This window comes from Hemiscyllium ocellatum, chromosome 2 (assembly GCF_020745735.1).
Source record: "Hemiscyllium ocellatum isolate sHemOce1 chromosome 2, sHemOce1.pat.X.cur, whole genome shotgun sequence".
Classification (NCBI taxonomy): domain Eukaryota; kingdom Metazoa; phylum Chordata; class Chondrichthyes; order Orectolobiformes; family Hemiscylliidae; genus Hemiscyllium; species Hemiscyllium ocellatum.
The window spans coordinates 83,068,841-83,087,022 of NC_083402.1; the positions used below are offsets into that span (position 1 = coordinate 83,068,841).

Genomic DNA, 18,182 nt, shown 5'->3' on the forward strand with positions numbered 1-18,182 from the left:
CCGTTTCCACACTGTAAGTAATCTAAATCTAATCTAATCTAAATCTAAATTCAACATATAGATAGGTCAATGGAGACTCAATGGGCTGAAAGGATCCTTTCTGTGCTGTACGACTGACTATTCTGTCATTCAATTAGACTACAGATACTTAATGACCAACTCTCAACAACCTGTGAGATAAATAATCCCACAGCTTCACAACCCTCAAAACAAAAACATCTCTGAAAGGTGCAGCCCACTGTGCTCAAATTATGCCCTTTGGTCCCACACTCCCCCACAAGAGGAAACTAGCTTTTTGCATCTACCCTACCAAGTCCTCTATGAATCTTGTACGTTTGTAGAATGTCACCTTTCATTCTTCTATATCCCAATAACTATTGGCCTGATCTATTCAACCTCTCCTCTTAAAACAGACAGTCCCACCATTGCTAGTATCAGGCTAGAAAACCTTCTCTGGGCTGCCTCCAATGCCAGAAAGGAGCCCAAAATTGTTCACAGTATTCCAGATGTGGTCTTGTACAGTTTCAGCAAGATCACCCTTTGGGTGAGATTAGGGGTGATCTAATTGAGGTCTTCAGGATACCAACAAATAAAGTCAGAGTACATAAACTTTCCACTGGTTAGAGATTCTACAGCCAGGGGCATAGCCTAAGAATTAGGGCCAGACCGTTCAGGAGAGATGTTAGAAAGCATTTCGACATGCAAAGAATTGTAAAGGTTTGGAACTCTCTTCCTCAATGACGACTGATGGTAATTCAATTGTGAAATTTAAATCTGACAGACATTTTTTTATTAAATAAGGGTACCAAGGATTACAGGCCCAAGGCAGAAATATGGAGTTAGGTTTCAAATCAGCCACGATCTTACTTGTTTTAATTCATTTGTGAGATGTGGCTGTTGCTGGATGGCCAGCATTCATTCTTGTTCCTAGTTACCCCTGAGGTGGTAATGAGCTGCCTTCTTGAACTGCTGCAGCCCACCTGCTGTGGGTTGACCCACAATGCTCATGGGGAAGGAATTTCACGGTTTAGACCCAGTGACAGTGAAGGAACAGCGATATACTTCCAAGTCAGGATGGTAAGTGGCTTAGAGAACAACTTGCAGGTGGTGGCATTCCCACGTATGTGTTGCCCCTGTCCTCCTAGCAAGCTGTGGTCATGGGTTTGGAAGGTGCTGAATGAGTGAGTATCTCGAGTGAATTTCTGGAATATATCCTGGAGATGGTACTGAGCATCAGTGGTGTAGTGGGTGCATGCTTGTGGATGTAGTGCCAATCAAACGGGCTGCCTTGTCTTGGATGCTGTCAAGCTTGAGTGATTTTGGAGCTGTATTCATCCAGGCAAGTGAGGACTATTCCATTACACTCCTGACTGATGCGATGTAGATGGTGGACAGGCTTTGGGGATTCAGGTTACTCGCCACAGTATTCCTAGCCTCTGCTCTGCTCATGTGGCCACTGTGTTTACATGGTGAGTCCAGTTAAATTTCTGGTCAATGATAACCCCTGGATGTTGATACTGGGGATTCAGTGGTGGTAACATCGTTGAATGTCAAGAGATGGTGGTTAGATAGTCTCTTATTAGTGATGGTCACAGCTGGCATATGTGTGGTATCAATGTTACATGCTACTGGTCGATCCAAGCCTGGATATTGTCCAATCATCGGTGAACATCCCTACTTCCTACCTTACAATTCAAGGAAGTTCATTAATGAAGCAGCTAAAGGTGGCTGGGCTACGACACTACCAGGAGGAACTCCTGCAGAGATGTCCTGGAGCTGAGATGACTAACAACTACAACCACCTTATGTGTCAGGTATGACTCGAACCAGCAGAGAGTTTTCCCCCGATACCCATTGATTCCAGTTTTGCTAGGACTCCTTGATGCCACACTCTGTCTAATGCAGCCTTGATGTCAAAGGCTGTCACTCTCATCTCATCCCAGACATTCAACGCTTTTGACCATGTTAGAACAAGAGTGTAATGAGTCTGGAGCTGAAAATGTGTTGCTGGAAAAGTGCAGCAGGTCAGGCAGCATCCAGGGAACAGGAGATTCGACGTTTCGGGCATAAGCCCTTCTTCAGGAATGGAGGAAGGAAGAGAGCTTCTTCAAGAAAGGCATCCTTGCAAGAGGATTCGCAGTAGGTTAAAATCTTCAAGGAGAAAGTGAGGTCTGCAGATGCTGAAGATCAGAGCTAAAAATGGGTTGCTGGAAAAGCGCAGGTCAGGCAGCATCCAAGGAACAGGAGATTCGACGTTTCGGCCCTAAGTCCTTCTTCAGGAATGTCATGAGTCTGGAGCTGAGTGGACCATTGTGGTACTCAAACCAGGCATCACTGTGCAGGTTCTGGATTAGAGTGGTGCTGGAAAAGCACAGCAGTTCAGGTAGTATCTGAGGAGCAGGAAAATCGACGTTTCGGGCAAAAGTCCAGGAATGAAGAGCTTTTGCCTGAAACATTGATTTTCCTGCTCCTTGGATCTCCCTGAACTGCTATGCTTTTCCAGCACCACTCTAATCCAGAATCTGGTTTCCAGCATCTGCAGTCATTGTTTTTATCCCGTCAATGAGCAGGTTATTGATTAACAAGTACTGCTTAATAGAAACTTTGATGACATCTTCCATCACTTTACTGATGTGATCGAACGTAGATGGGCGGTATTTGGCTGGGTTGGATTTATCCTACTTTTTATTTATACTGGAAAAGCTTCACTAGGGGAGCAGCAAATTCTGGAGCACAAGTCTTCAGTACTATTGCCGGAATGTTGGCAGGGCCAATAGCCTTTAAAATATCCAGTGTATTCAAATCACAGAGTGAATTAGCTGGTATCTAGGAATATACTGGGGACCATGGAGGAGGCCAAGATGGATCATCCACTCAGCATTTCTGGCTGAAAACTGCTGAGAAAGCTTCAGCCTTCTATTTTCCACTAATGTGATGGGCTTTTCCATCATTTGTGGGGGGTGATATTTGTGGAGCCTCCTCCTCCACTGGTGTTATTCACTTGTCCAGCACCATGTTTGTCTCAATATGGCAGGATTGCAGAGCTTAGATCTGAACCGCTGATTGTGGGATCGCTTGGCTCTATCATTTACTGCTTATACTGTATGGCATGTGAATAGTCCTGCTTGGTAGCTTCACCAGGTTATTTTCAGGTATGCCTGGTGCTGCTCTTGCACACTCTCCGTTAATCCTGTGGCTTGATGGTAATGGGGGATATACTAGGCTATTGTGGAATACAATTTTACTGCTGATGGCCCACAGCACTTCATGGATGCTCAGTCTTTAGATGCAAGATCTGTTCACATCTGAGCCACTTATCAAGATGGTAGTGCCACACAACACATGGAGGGTCTTCTCAATGTGAAGGTGGGACTTCATCTCTACGAGAACTCTGCGGTGGTTACTCTTACTAATACTGCCATGGACAGATGGATCTGCAAAAGGCAGATTGGTAAGGATAAATTCATGTTTTTCCCTCTTGCTGGTTCCCTCATCACCTGCCACAGACCCCAGTGTAGCAGCTGTTCTTTAGAGCCCGACCAGCTCAAAAGTAGTGTTGCTGCCAAACCACTCTTGGTGGAACACATTGAGAAAGTGCTGAGGGTGGCAAAATGTACTCTGGCTGGGGGATTTCAGTGTATTGTCAACATGGAGGAGTACTGAGCCGAGGGAGGGCAAGTACATGGTAATCAATAGGAGGTTTCCTCACCCACATTTAATCTGAAGTCATGAAACTTCATGGAGTCCTGCACCAATGTTGAGGACTCCCAGGACAACTCCCTCCACACTGTATACCACCATACTGCCACCTCTGCTGGGGCAGTCCCACTGGTGGGACAGGACATATCCAGACATGGTGATAGTCATATCTGGGACATGTCATATTCACAGAATCATATCTTACAATGTCAGGCTGTTGCTTGATTAGTCTGTTGAGATAGCTCTCCCAATTTTGTCACTCGCCCCCAAGTGTTAGGAGGAAGTTGGAGGATTGACAGGACTGTTTTGGCAATTGTCTTTTCCAGCGCAAAGGTCGACGCAAGGTCATCTGTCCGGTTTCATTTCTTTGAGACTTTGCAGCAACTGGTACACTTGACTGGCTTGCTCAGCCATTCCAGAGGGAAATTGAGAGTCAACTACATTGCTGTGGGTCTGGATCACATACAGGTTGGCTGATTTCCTTCCCTGAAGGACCTTAGTGAGCCAGATAGATTTTTTCCAACAATTGACAATAGTTTCATGATCATATATAGATTAACTCCAAATTTGTGTTTTCTTTTCAATTGAATTCAAATTCCACCATCTACCATGGTGAGATATGAAACCTAGTCCCCAGAAAATTAACTAAGTTTGAGGATTATTATCTAGCAATAATGGAGGCTCAAGGGGCTGAATGACCTACTCCTATTCCTATCTTCTATTCTCTAATCCCTTTGAAATGAAGGCCAACATTTCATTTGCGTTTGCTGTTATCTGTTGAACTTAGATGTTATTTTTTCATGATTTGTGGACAAGGGCTCCCAAATCCCAGTGTTGCATCTCTCTGCAGTCTTTCTCCATTTAAATAATATTTAGCTCATCTAATCTTCCTGTCAAAATCCATAATCTCACATAATATTCCCACTGCCATGTTTTTGGCCACTCACCTAACCTGTCTATATCCCACTACAGACTGTGTCACCTTCACATATTTTTGAGTCACTCACAAGCTTGGTTATAATAGATTCATTTTTGTCATCCAAGTTGCTCATGTATATTATAAACAGTTATGGCCCCAGCAATAATCCCTGTGGCACTCCAGTTACCATCGTGAAAATGCCCCTCCTTACCCCAACTCTCGGTCTTCTACAAGTCAATCTCTATCCACGTTAACTTACTACCTTCATCACCATGGTCACATATCTTATCAAACACCTGATAATAATCTAAATATATTAAATCCACTGCTTCCCCTTTACCTGTTCTGCTCACTGCCTCCTCAAGAGAGTTCTAGTAAATGTTATCAGGTATTATTTCCCCTTATGAGCTATACTGACTTCAGCTTGATCATATTGCACACTTCTAAATGCTCAGCTACTTCATGAAAGAATGAAAGAAAAGCATACATGTGGCAAAGATTCTTTCATGAAGCTATTCTTAACTTCTCTGAATAAGCAACAGGTCAGAATTGGAGAAGTGCAGATACTCGAGAAATATAGGTCCTGGAAGGGCTACAGAGACAGGAGGCGAACACACTGATGTTCAGAGACTTGAAAACAAAAAAATGAGATTGGGGCGCAACACAAATCACTGGAGACCATAAGATATAGGAGCAGAAATTAGGCCATTCACCCCATCGAGTCTGCTCTGCCATTCAATCATGGCTGATACACTTCTCAATCCCATTCTCCCGCTTTATCCTCGTAACTGTTGATCCCCTTGATACTCAAGAACCTATCTGGCTCAGTCTTTTCAATGATCTGGCCTTCACAGCCTTCTGTGGCAGTGAATTCCTCAGATTCCCAACTCTCTGGCTGAAGTAGTTTCTCCTTATTTCCATTCTAAAGGGTCTTCTCTTTACTCTAAGGCTGTGCCCTCAGGTCCTAGTCTCTCCTACCAATGGAAGCATCGTCCCAACTCTGTCCAGGCCATTCAGTATTCTAAATCAACAATTTAAGGGGAAAATGGGTGAACTACAATCATGTGAATTGAGGTACAGAGTTTTGTCTGAATTCAATTTTATAGAACATAAGAAATAGGAGGCAAGGCAGGGCAGCATTGGAATAATCAAATCTAAACATGGCAAAGCATGAACGAATGCTTCAGCAGATAGAGAGTTGGGCAGTGTCATAAAATTGGAAACGATGGATTTATTGACTACAGAAGTTCTTCTTTAGGTCAAAAACAAACTAAAAGTTATATTCCTTATCACATGATCCTTAAAATTAGATATTGCAAGTCTAGGCAGGATTGTTTGATGAGAGGCAATCTCTCCCAGATTATTACACGTTTTGCTGACAGAAGAGTGTTCCACAATTTGGACAGGAGCTTCTGATAAAGGCTTCCTCAGAAATGCTGAGTCATACTTTCATTTTCGCAGGATCTTTATAACGTAGACATTAAAAACACGGCCCAAAATAATATGCTAATATGTTATAAGTTGTGTATAGAGATTTATTCAAGGAGAATAGCAGAGCACTTCATGTAGATAATGCTAATCATCCAAAAAAGGAAGCCAAAACCAATCTTCTGATCTTCATACAACTAGTTTGATAGCCCTTCCAATTAATTTTGTCCTGACATTTGCAGCAAAGAATTTTTGAGGGGGTAGAGAAAAACAGTGGAGATGATCAGTCTGGATGCCAGGGAGCAAGAGGAATAACAGAAACAGGCGGCATTGTAAGATTAACTAAACACAGTTTAAAACTTGATCAAGTATGGTTTGTTTTGTAGATTTTGATCACGTTCTCTGGATTGAATTTGGGCTGTGTTTATTGACATTAGAAGAGACTGCAGAGACAGATCATTTGGAAAATCTGTAAAAGGGGACAGACCGCAACAAAAGAGTAGCCAAGAGATACAGCTATGTCCAAACGGAAGAGGAGCTTAACAAGGATAAGTTTATCACCCTAGTTAAAAACCACACAATACCAGGTTATAGTCCAATAGGTTTATTTGGAAGCACTAGCTTTTGGAACACTGTTCCTTCATCAGATGGTTGTGGAGTATAAGCTTATACAAGGCAAAACATTACCTTGTCACATTGAGCATATGGCATGGAATAGCATGAAAAATGTTTTGGACATTCTCTAGTGGAGAACTCTGGAAGACATTTACGAAGATGAGTAGACCAAAAACTTAATTTAATGGGATGTAAGCGTGAGGCCTAGGAAGAGAATCAAAGTGATGGAATAAAGTGAAGACTTGGAAAAAATGAATACATTGGTATCACATCATTGACTTCCCTTAACATGACTGGACTATTAATCCATAGGCCTAGGTTAATATGCTGGGGTTATGGTTTCAAGTCCCACCATGCCAGATTGTGAAATTTGAATTCAGTTTAAAGGAAATCTGGATAAAAAGCTGGTTCTAATGACAACCATGAAACCACTATTAATTATCATAAAAATCCATCTAGCTCACAAGTATCCTTTAGGGATGGAAATTTGTCATCAATACAACATGCAACTCTAGAGCCACAGCAACGTGGATTAGATTCCCTACAATCTGGAAACAGGCCCTTCGCTCCAAAAAGTCCACACCAACCCTCTGAAGAGTAACCCACCCAGACCCTACATTTACCCCTGACTAATGCATCTAACACAATGAGCAATTTTGCATGCTCAATTCACATGACCTGCACATAATTGAATTGTGGGAGGAAACCAGAGCCAGAGGAAACCCACACAGACACAGGGAGAATGTACAAACTTCACATAGACAGTCACCCAAGGCGGAAATCGAGCCCAGGTCCCTGACACTGTGAGGCAGCAGTGCTAACCACTGAGCCACTGTGCTGCCCTGGAGTTGAGTCTCAAACACAACTTTTGGCAATTAGGGAAGTGCAATAAATGCTGATCTATCTAGAAACACCACATGGCATGAATGAATAAAAAGTGGTACCTATAAATCAGTCCTGGCAAAAGATGAAGTGTGGAGATGGAAATTGAGCAATAGATCAGCTGTGGTTGGAGTATCTGCAAGATACACAGTGAAGAGTGGTGTGTGATAGAAAAGCTTTGAAACTGAAGTCAATATGTATGAGGCTGCTGTGAGATCAACCTTGCGATATCGTACAGGTATCTGAGCAACCTCAGAAGGAGTGAAAGATCAACTGGACATTAATGTAATGCACATGTAGAGATGGGTATGTGTAATGACAGGAAAGGATAAAGATTAGATTAGATTAGATTACTTAGAGTGTGGAAACAGGCCCTTCGGCCCAACAAGTCCACACCGACCTGCCGAAGCGCAACCCACCCATACCCCTACATTTACCCCTTACCTAACACTACGTGCAATTTAGCATGGCCAATTCACCTGACCCGCACATCTTTGGACTGTGGGAGGAAACCGGAGCACCCAGAGGAAACCCACGCAGACACAGGGAGAACGTGCAAACTCCACACAGTCAGTCGCCTGAGTCGGGAATTGAACCCGGGTCTCAGGCGCTGTGAGGCAGCAGTGCTAACCACTGTGCCACCGTGCCAGGACAAGTCAAGAACAAGAACATCACAAGATTGTGGAAGCAATGAAGTAGCCAAGAGGAGACTGAAATGGTACCATCTGCAATGGACAGTGTGGAAAGGTGTCAAGGTGAGTGATATAGATGGCATTAACTGCAAGAAAAAGACAAAGTTCCAGAACTAGATAAAGTGATGCAATTTTTAGAGACTTAAATACAGTGGAACTGGAAGAGGAATGGATTAAACACAGGGAAAAAATAATGAAGGGTAATCAAACAAATATTGTGGTAATGCCAAGTAAAACTGGAGACATCAGAACAACAGCGTGGTGGCTCAGTGGTTAGCACTGCAGCCTCACAGCACTGGGGACGGTTTCGATTCCACCCTTGGGTGACTGTCTGTGTGGAGTCTGCATATTCTCCGTGTGTCTATGTGGGTTTCCTCCGGGTTCTCCTGTTTCCTCCCACAGTCCAAAGATGTGCATGTTAGATGGATTAACCATGCTAAAGTGTCCATAATGTCCAGACATGTGCAGGCTTGGAGGATTAGCTATGGAAACTCTTTGGAGAGTTGGTATAGACTTGATGGGCCAAACGGCCTGTTTCTACATTGTTGAGATTTTAATCAAGGTGGCAATGACAAACAAGACGACAATAAAACATTATAGAAGATGAAAGACGATAAAGAAAAGACAGACAAATGACAGAAATTGAAATCGGAGACAAGGATCTGACCAACTACAGGACTGGAGGAAGGTACTTCTCTCGATTTTATTTTGCATTGCCCCGTTTTAAACTTGTAGTGCAGGGCATATTACAGAGAAGAATTTAAATTAAGAGCTGTATTAGAATAAAACCACATGGTCTCTTACACAAGACACATCCTGGGCAATGTGCAAAATTTGTGTTATCTTTCAGCTTCCTTGATTACTCTATTCAGGAAAACGAATAATAAACATTTGTGATGTCACACAGAAAGACCAATTCCCGAAGATCCAAATATGAAAACAATTTTTGGTACTGCATCTGCTAAATGCTGATGGATGAAAGATGGGAGAGTATAGAAAACTTGATGATGATGATGATAACTTAGAAAAAATGTCATACTTACTATTTGGCAGAATCAGACAACTGATACTCTCGACGTCTGTCGTAACACTCCTGGATGCCAGGATCACTCCATAATTTCTTTATTGCTTCAACATATTTTTGCTCAAACGTGACTACTTTATCTACCTCCACTTCTCGGACCATATTTGCATTGTCCTATTGAAAAAAATTAAGATATTTAAAAGTCTTGTCATATTTGTGTTCATCAAAATCACAAATTGCAAAGAAGAAAACTTTTAACGGAAGCATCTTCATAGAAACTTACCTGCTCAGTGCAAGTTCTATTTGTCTGCTCATTGCTTTTAATGGAACACATCAAGTTCAGGAAATGTCAAGCTTTGAGGGGTTTCCTTTAAATAATTATTCCTTCTAATGGATTAGCTTATCAGTACGTAACTACACATTTATTATGGCAATGTTTTAATTCTGGTTGCATGAAGGTTTGGCCAAGAGACCTTATTTTTCATCCATTTTATATGGAGTCCAGTCATTTTAAGCATAAAACACAACAAAAAAGATAGAAGAAGAAGATAGATGTAAATAAAAATTGGTCACATGGATCTGACTAATTTTGAAGATTTCCTATAACAATGGTTAAAATAGGCACCTAAACTCTGATAACAGGCTTCACTTTTCAACTATATTGATTTTCTATAACTTCACTTCATAATTGAATATATTTCACTGAAGTATGAGACATTTTGTATGAAGGCCATAGCAAAACTATTCAGACTTTTTTGAATCATAACAGAGAGACGAGGTTCAAAGGTGGAGGTTTGAAGGGAGGATTGAAAGTAGAACTTGTTTAGGGTGAGGACCAGTTCCAGCAAATGAGTGTGTTGGTGGAGAGAGGTTAGTTGGGTCGGTGGGAGAAGAAACAATGAGGGCTTTGAGGCCTTCCTCATGGGGGATACAGATGTACTGTGATTGGATGTCCAGGGTAAAGATGAGGTGTTGGGAGCTGGGGAATTGGAATTCATGGAGGAGGCGGCGGGTGTGGGTGGTGTCCCGAACATATGTGGGAAGCTCCTGGACCAAGGGGAAAGGGCTGAGTTGAGATAAGTGGAGACGGGTACGGTGGGGCACGAACAAGCGGACATAATCGGTTGACCGTGCCAGTCAGATTTGCAGAATTTGGGTAAGAGATAGAACCAGGCAGTACAGGATTGGGGAACAGTTAAAACACTCAGTAAAAGTTGATTGATAATGTTTGCCGGTGCAATAGTAACTCTGTAACAGAATCATAATAATTGCAAACTATTAATGTTTGAAGACAGCTCAAAACACCCAGTGACTGACTGAAAAAGAATTATGTTCAGGGATTTCATGTTTTTAAACAAAAACATTTACTTTGCGTGGAGAAAAATTAATGAACCAAACAGCACTACCTTAAGCAATACCCTATAAACATGAAGGCTAAAGACTCAACTCTACTTTTCCCTGCATCTTACCCTTACACAAAAAGTTTAAAGATTCATTCAAATTTCCGAGGATCAAGCAAAAAGGTATGTCACTACTCCAGTTTTCCAACTATTCTCCAAGGTATGAAATGTAATGGACAAGCTTCCATGAGGTATTAGCTGAACAATCCTGTGAATTCTCTTCAAAAACTAGGAACTTCTCAGCATAAACTTGCACTTCCATGAATTCTCCAAGCTGCCTGTTGATATTCACCGAGAGTTTACTGCAGATTTCTCTGGTTCCAAGCTAGACAAATCTTCCAGCTGCATTGTCCCTCTTGGAATGAAAACTGAACTCAAGCCCACATGGGCATTCATGTAGTTAGTAGTTTCATCACTTAAAGTGCAAGCCTACTAACGATTATAATTTGGCTTTCTCAATCAGCTCAGATTCAGTGAAGCAAATAGATAAACAAAAAGAACCTTCTATCCCCACAGCCCATCTGTGGAAATGTAGCATATTTTGGAATAACTTCAAACAGGAAATGTAAATTACATTAACTTGACATAACTGATTCTGTAACATATGAAAAAATTGACATTAACTTTTTTTTTCAAACAACCCCTCTCCTAGAATCACTGGCCTTGTCAAGGAACTCTCTTGACTTCAAGGGGTTTTCAACCTCCTTTCATCTGGAGACTGCATAAACAATGCAAACCTTATATTAAATAAAATAGATCTGCTGGCTTCATTACAAAGCCAATGAATGCTTCACAGTTCTACCTCTAACCTTGAATGCAAATCTTACAGTTGGAATTTACTTTTAAAACTAGCTTGTTTAATTTTCATTTATTCCAGGGCCTTGCTTATCATTTTGCAACCAGATGTCCCCATTAAGAGAGATGGTGGCATAGTGATAATATCACTGGACTCACAATCCAGAGCATAGCCGAATGTTCAGCGAATGTGGGTTTGAACCTCACCATGGCAGATGAAGAAACTTCAGATTAAGTTTTAAAAATAATTAGCTTAATGGCAAAGTTAAAAATCACACAACATCAGGTTATAGTCCAACAGGTCTAATTGGAAGCACACTGGCTTTCGGAGTGACGCTCCTTCATCAGGTGATTGTGGAGGGCTCGATCGTAACACAGAATTTATAGCAAAAATTTGCAGTGTGATGTAACTGAAATTATACATTTAAAAATTGATTGTCTGTTAAGCCTTTCATCTGTTAGAATACAGTGATAGTTTCACTTCTTTCATGTGTAAATCACAAAACCCTTTTTTTTAAAGTTGCATTCTTGGGTTAGCTGTTAACAATGGTGATAGCTAGACAATATGTTGAAGGTGTTAGCCCCCTGTGTACTCTGTCTATGACCTGATGTTTAGATTGATTCTAATCTAAAAAGTGAGATGACAGACTTTTACATAAATTCATGCAGTTTTTGAGCTCAGAGTTCTACATGAATGTATGCAGTTTTTGTGCAAAGTGTAATGCAACTCTGCAAGTACGAATTCAGCACACCAAATATGTGTGTGCATGTGGGTCTTTGACTGTCTGTCTAGGGTGGGGGTTGAGAGTGTGAGAAAGTGCGTGTGCGTGTGTAGTAGGTGCAGAGTGTCTTAAGTCAGAGTGAGATTGTGGGAGTGTGTGTCTATAAGGGCTGAAAATGTGTTGCTGGTTAAAGCACAGCAGGTTAGGCAGCATCCAAGGAACAGGAAATTCGACGTTTCAGGCCAGAGCCCTTCATCAGCCCTTCCTGATGAAGGGCTCTGGCCCGAAACGTCGAATTTCCTGTTCCTTGGATGCTGCCTAACCTGCTGTGCTTTAACCAGCAACACATTTTCAGCTCTGATCTCCAGCATCTGCAGACCTCACTTTTTACTGTGTCTATAAGGGTGTGTGTGGGTGCCTGTGCGTGCATCTGTGTGTACCTGTGTCCGTTTGTATGTGAGTGTGTGCATGTGTAGGAGTTTCTGTGTGTGTGTATAGTGCAATGGTGGTCACCTGTAATGTGACATGAACCCAAGGTCCGGTTGAGGCCCTCCTATGGGTACCGAACTTAGCTATCAGCCTCTGCTCGGCCACTTTCCTCTGTTGCCTGTCCTGAAGTCCACATTGGAGGATGGTCACCCGAAGGTATGAGGCTGAATGTCCTGGACCACTGAAGTGTTCCCCAAATGGGAGGGAACCCTCCTGTCTATTGATTGTTGTGCGGTGCCCATTCATCCATTGTCGTAGCCTTTGCTCAGTTTCCCCAATGTACCATGCCTCCGGGCATCCTTGCCTGCAACGTATAAGATAGACAACTTTGGCTGAGTCACATGAGTACCTGCCATGTACAAGTGGGAGGTGTTCCCACACGTAATAGTGGTATGTATGTCCACAATCTGACACGTCTTGCAGCGTCCACCATGACAGGGTTGTATGGAGTTGTCTTGAGAGCCAGGCAGCTTGCTACGAACAATGATCTGTTTGAAGTTTGGCAGTTGTTTAAAGGCAAGTAGTGGAGGTGTGGGGAAGGTCTTAGTGAGGTGCTCATCCTCATTGATAATGTGTTGCAGGTCACGAAGAACATGGCGTAATTTCTCAGCCCCTGGGAAGTACTGAACAATGAAGGTTACCCTGTCAGTTGCAGCACTTGTCTGTCTCCTGAGGAGGTCATTATGGTTCCTTGCTGTGGCACGTCAGAACTGGCGGTCGATGAGTTGAACATCGTACCCAGTTCTTGTGAGGGCATCCTTGAGTACTTCCAGGTGTCCATCACGTTCCTCCTCATCTGAGCAGATCCGGTGTATGCTTAGGGCTTGTCCGTAGGGAATGGCTGTTTTAATATGTTTTGGGTGGAAGCTGGAAAAGTGTAGCATTGTGAGGTTGTCTGTGGGTTTGCGGTAGAGTGTGGTGCTGAGGTGTCCGTCCTTGATGGAGATGCACGTGTCCAAGAATGAGACAGACAGTCGAGAGTAGTCCATGGGGAGTTTGATGGTGGGATGAAACTTGTTGATGTCACTGTGTAGTTTTATCAGTGACTCCTCACCATGGGTCCAGAGGAAGAAAATGTCATCAATGTACCTTGTGTACAATGTTGGTTGGAGATCCTGCATAGAAAAGAAATCTTGTTCGAACCTGTGCATAAAAACGTTGGCATACTGGGGGGGAAAATTTGGTCCCCATGCTGTTCCGTGTGGATGAAGAATTGGTTGTCAAAGGTTAAGATGTTATGATCGAGGATAAAGCAGATGAGTTGTAGGATGGTGTTTGGAGACTGGCAGTTGTTGGCGTTGAGTACTGAGGCTGTTGCTGCGATGCCATCCTTGTGCAGGATGCTGGTGTAGAGTGCGGAAATGTCCATTGTAACGAGGAATGTTCCCGGTTCGACTGGTCAGTGGGTGCTGAGTCTCTGTAAGAAATCCGTAGTGTTGCGACAGAAGCTGGAGATCCCCTGTACAATAGGTTTCAAGATGCCTTCCACATAGCCGGAGAGATTCTCACATAGAGTCTCATTGCCCGACACAATGGGACGTCCCGGTGTGTTGGCTGTGTGTACCTTTGGAAGGCAGGGGAAGTCGCCTACATGAAATGTACGTGGGATGAGGGCACGTAGGGAACTCTGAAGGACTAGATCCAAAGTTCTGATTAGGGTGTTTAATTCTCGGGTGTGTTCTTTGGTCGGATCAGCTGGTAGTTGCCTATAGTGTTCTTGGTTGTTCAGTTGTCAGTACACTTCCTTGCAGTAATCTGTTCTATTCTGAATGACAATGCCTCCTCCTTTATCTGCTGGTTTGATAACAATGTTGTCATTGGTTTTGAGAGCCTGGATGGCATTGCGTTGTGAACGGGTGATGTTTTGCTCTACCTTATGGGTATGGCTGATGAATCTGGCATTTATATATTTCCTGACAGTTTGAGCATACATGTCAAGCCCAGGGCAGCGGCCCTCCGGTGGGGTCCATGTTGACACCTTCTTTGGTCGCTCCTCTACAGATCCCTATGATGACTGTTCTAGTTCATCAGTGGGCTCAGTGGGATCACTGCTGGCACCTTGAAAGAATTCCTGGAGTCTCATTCGGTCTGATGAACTCCTGTGTCTGCTGCCAGAACTAACGGGTCCATTTTGGTGGTGGGGCAGAAGTTGAGACCCTTCCTCAGGACTTCGATCTCTTCCAGTCGAAGGGTGTGGTCCGATAAGTTGACAATAGACTTCCCTGCAGTGATAACGATGTCTACTGTGGTTCCAGGGTGGGATTTGCTATTACTGGTGAGAATGCCAAGGTCCTCCAGTTTTTTGTCCTTGACGTGTATGTATGCGGTGTAGTTTTGTCGCCTTGTCTGTTTGGCAATGTCACGTAATTGTACTGATGTATCCTGTGTGCAGGCTGAGAGTGTGGACTCCATCTGAATTTCAAGGTTGTGGCACCTGCTGTAGAGTGGGTGCACGAGATGATTGAGAAGTTTACGAGAGGTGCGGTGGCAAAGTCTCTCTGTGTAGTCGGTGTTGTAGGTCGACCTAAGTGGGTTCGTGATCCGTAATCTTTTCGGGATCTTTCCTGCTTGCCTGCATTCCTGTCGAAACTTGATGTCTGTGTCGATATGTGCAATCTTCTTGGAGATTCTCTCCACTTTAAGCCAGCAGTTAGTGGTGTCGATAGTAGTCATGATTTGGAGATGCCGGTGTTGGACTGGGGTGTACAAAGTTAAAAATCCCATAACACCAGGTTATAGTCCAACAGGTTTAATTGGAAGCACACTAGCTTTCGGAGCGACGCTCCTTCATCAGGTGATTGTGGAGGGCTCGACCGTAACACAGAATTTATAGCGTCACTCCGAAAACTAGCGTGCTTCCAATTAAACCTGTTGGACTATAACCTTGTGTTGTGAGATTTTTAACTTTGTATACCCCAGTCCAACACCGGCATCTCCAAATCATAGCATAATGGCAGGTGGGCAGAAGGAATAGGGTTGCCTTATTAGTAAGGACTGAAATTAAGTCGACAGCAAGAAATCAAGTAGGGTCAGAGTGTAGAATGTGTGTCGGTAAAACTGAGGAAATGCCAAAAGGTAAAAAAACAAACTGTAGTTGGAGTTATGTACAGGCCTCTAAACAGTAATCAGGAGCTGGGGCACAAGACATCAGGAGATAGAAAAGATGTGTAAGAAAGGCAAAATTACAGTGATCATGGCGGGGGAAGAGTTTCAATATACAGGTGGACTGAGAAAATCTGATTGGTAGTGGATTGCAAGAAAAGGAATTTGTGAAATGTCTATGAGATGGCTTGGTGGAGTCCACAAGGGAACAGGTAATATTGGATTTAGATTTGTGCAATGTGGCAGACTTGATAAGGGAGCTTAAGGTGAGGGAACCCTTAGGAGGCAGTGATCATAATATTATCTGCAATTTGAGAAGGAGAAGATAGAATCAGAGGTAACAGTATTACTGCGGAACAAAGGCCACACCAGAGACTTGAGGGAGGAGGTGGGCATAATTGACTGGGAGAGCAATCTAGCAGGAAAGACAGTGGAACAGCAATGGCAGGGGTTTCTGGGAGTAATTCAGGGGACACAGCAAAAATTCATCCTGAGAAAAAAAGCAGCATACTAAAGGGAGGATGTGGTACCATGGCTGATTATGGAGGTCAGGGATTGCATAAACGCAAAAAAAGTATATAATGTGGCAAAATGCAGTGGGAAACCAGAGAATTGGGAAGCTTACAAAGACCAAAGGGAAACCAAGAATCAAATAAGGAGTGAGAAGATTAAACATGATGGTAAGCTAGTCAATAGTTAGAAAGGAAAACTGTAAGAGTTTCTTAAATTACACAAAGAACAAAAGAGTGGTAAAAGTGGACATTGGGCCCCTGGAAAATGACAATGGGGGACAAGAACATAGCTGAAGAACTGAATACTTACTTCACAACAGTCTTCATGGTGGAAGATACAAAGAAAGATCCCAAAATTTGAGTGTCAGGGCAGAACTGAGCATGGTGGCCATCACCAAAGAGAAGATGCTCGAAAACCTGAACATCCTCAAAGTGGATAAATCACCTGGACCGGATGGACAACACCCCAGAGTTCTAAAGGAGATAGCTGCAGAGATAGTGGAGGTCTTAGAGGTGATCTTTCAGAAATTGCCAGAGTCATGGAGGGTCCCAGAGGACTGAAAAATTGCTAACATGACACTCCTGGTGAAAGAGCGAGTAAGGCAAAAGGCAGTAAACTACAGGCTGATTAGCCTAACCTCAGTCACGAGTAAGGTCCTGGAATCCATTGTGAAGGTTGAGATTTCTGAATACCTGGAAGTGTATGGTAAACTAGGACAAAGTCAGCATGGCTTCATCAAGCAGAGGTTACGCTTGAAAATCTGAAAGAATCTTTTGAGGAAGAAAAGAACAGGTCAGACCAAGGAGAGCCAACGGATGTTATCTACCTGGAGTTCAAGAAGGCCTTTGACAAAGTGCCACATAGGAGGCTGCTCAGTAAGGTAAGGGTCCAGGGGATTCAGGAAAGGTGCTAACATGGATAGAAAGCCAGTACAGGCGATAAAAGAGTCTCTCAGGACGGCAGCCAGTAACAAGTGGAGTTCTGCAAGGGTCAATGTTGGAACCACAGCTTTTCCCTTTATATATTAATGATCTAGACAAAGGAACTGACAGCATTCTGGCTACATTTGCAGACAATACAAAGATAGGTAGATGGACAGGTAGCATTGAGGTGATGGGGAGGCTGTAGAAGGATTTAGACAGGTTAGGAGAGTGGGCAAAGAAGTGGCAGATGGAGTACAATGTGGGAAAGTGACAGGTCATGTGCTGTGGTGAGAAGAATAGAAGTATGGATTATTTTCTAAATGGGGAGAAAATTCAGAAGTCTGAAGTGCAAAGAGACTTGGGAGTTCTACTCCAGGATTCTCTCAAGGTAAACTTGTAGGTTGAGTCAGTAGATAGGAAGGCAGTTGGCACCTGTTTTGAGGGAACTTGAATATAAAAGTAGGGATGTACTTCGGAGTCTCTAAAATACTCTGGTCAGACCACATTTGGAGTAGTGTGCACAGCTTTGGGCCCAATACCTCAAAGGATGGACTGGCCCTGGAGTGTGTTCAGAGAAGGTTCACAAGAATGGTCTCAGGGATGAAAAGCTTAACATATGAGGAATCGGACTATATTCAATGGAATTGATAAGGATAAAGGGAGATCTAATTGAAACTGAATGGCCTGGAGAGTGTGGATTTTGGCGAGATGTTTCCATTGGTAGGAGTGTCTAAGACCAGAGGGCACAGCATTAGAGTAAAGGAAGACCATTTGGACTGGAGAGAAGGAGAAAATTGTTCAGCCAGAGAAAGGTGAATCTATGGAATTCACTTCCACAGAAGACTGTGGGGGGCAGGTTATTGAGTATATTTAAGACGGAGATAGATAGGTTTTCGATTGTCAAGGTAATCAAGGATTACAGAGAGAAAGCAGGAAAATCGGATCAAGAAACTTATCAGCCATGATTGAATGGCACAGC

At 43.0% G+C, this 18,182-nt stretch overlaps 1 protein-coding gene across 2 annotated transcripts in view; it reads right to left on the reverse strand.

Moving 5' to 3' along the window:
• Positions 1-18,182, reverse strand: part of LOC132823891 (guanine nucleotide-binding protein subunit alpha-14) — a 156,757-nt gene that overhangs the window by 23,426 nt on the left and 115,149 nt on the right. For both annotated transcript variants that reach the window (XM_060838003.1, XM_060837994.1), the window contains exon 3: positions 9,279-9,433. In XM_060838003.1, the coding sequence (XP_060693986.1) occupies positions 9,279-9,433 (155 nt within the window). The remainder of the gene's footprint in view (positions 1-9,278; positions 9,434-18,182) is intronic.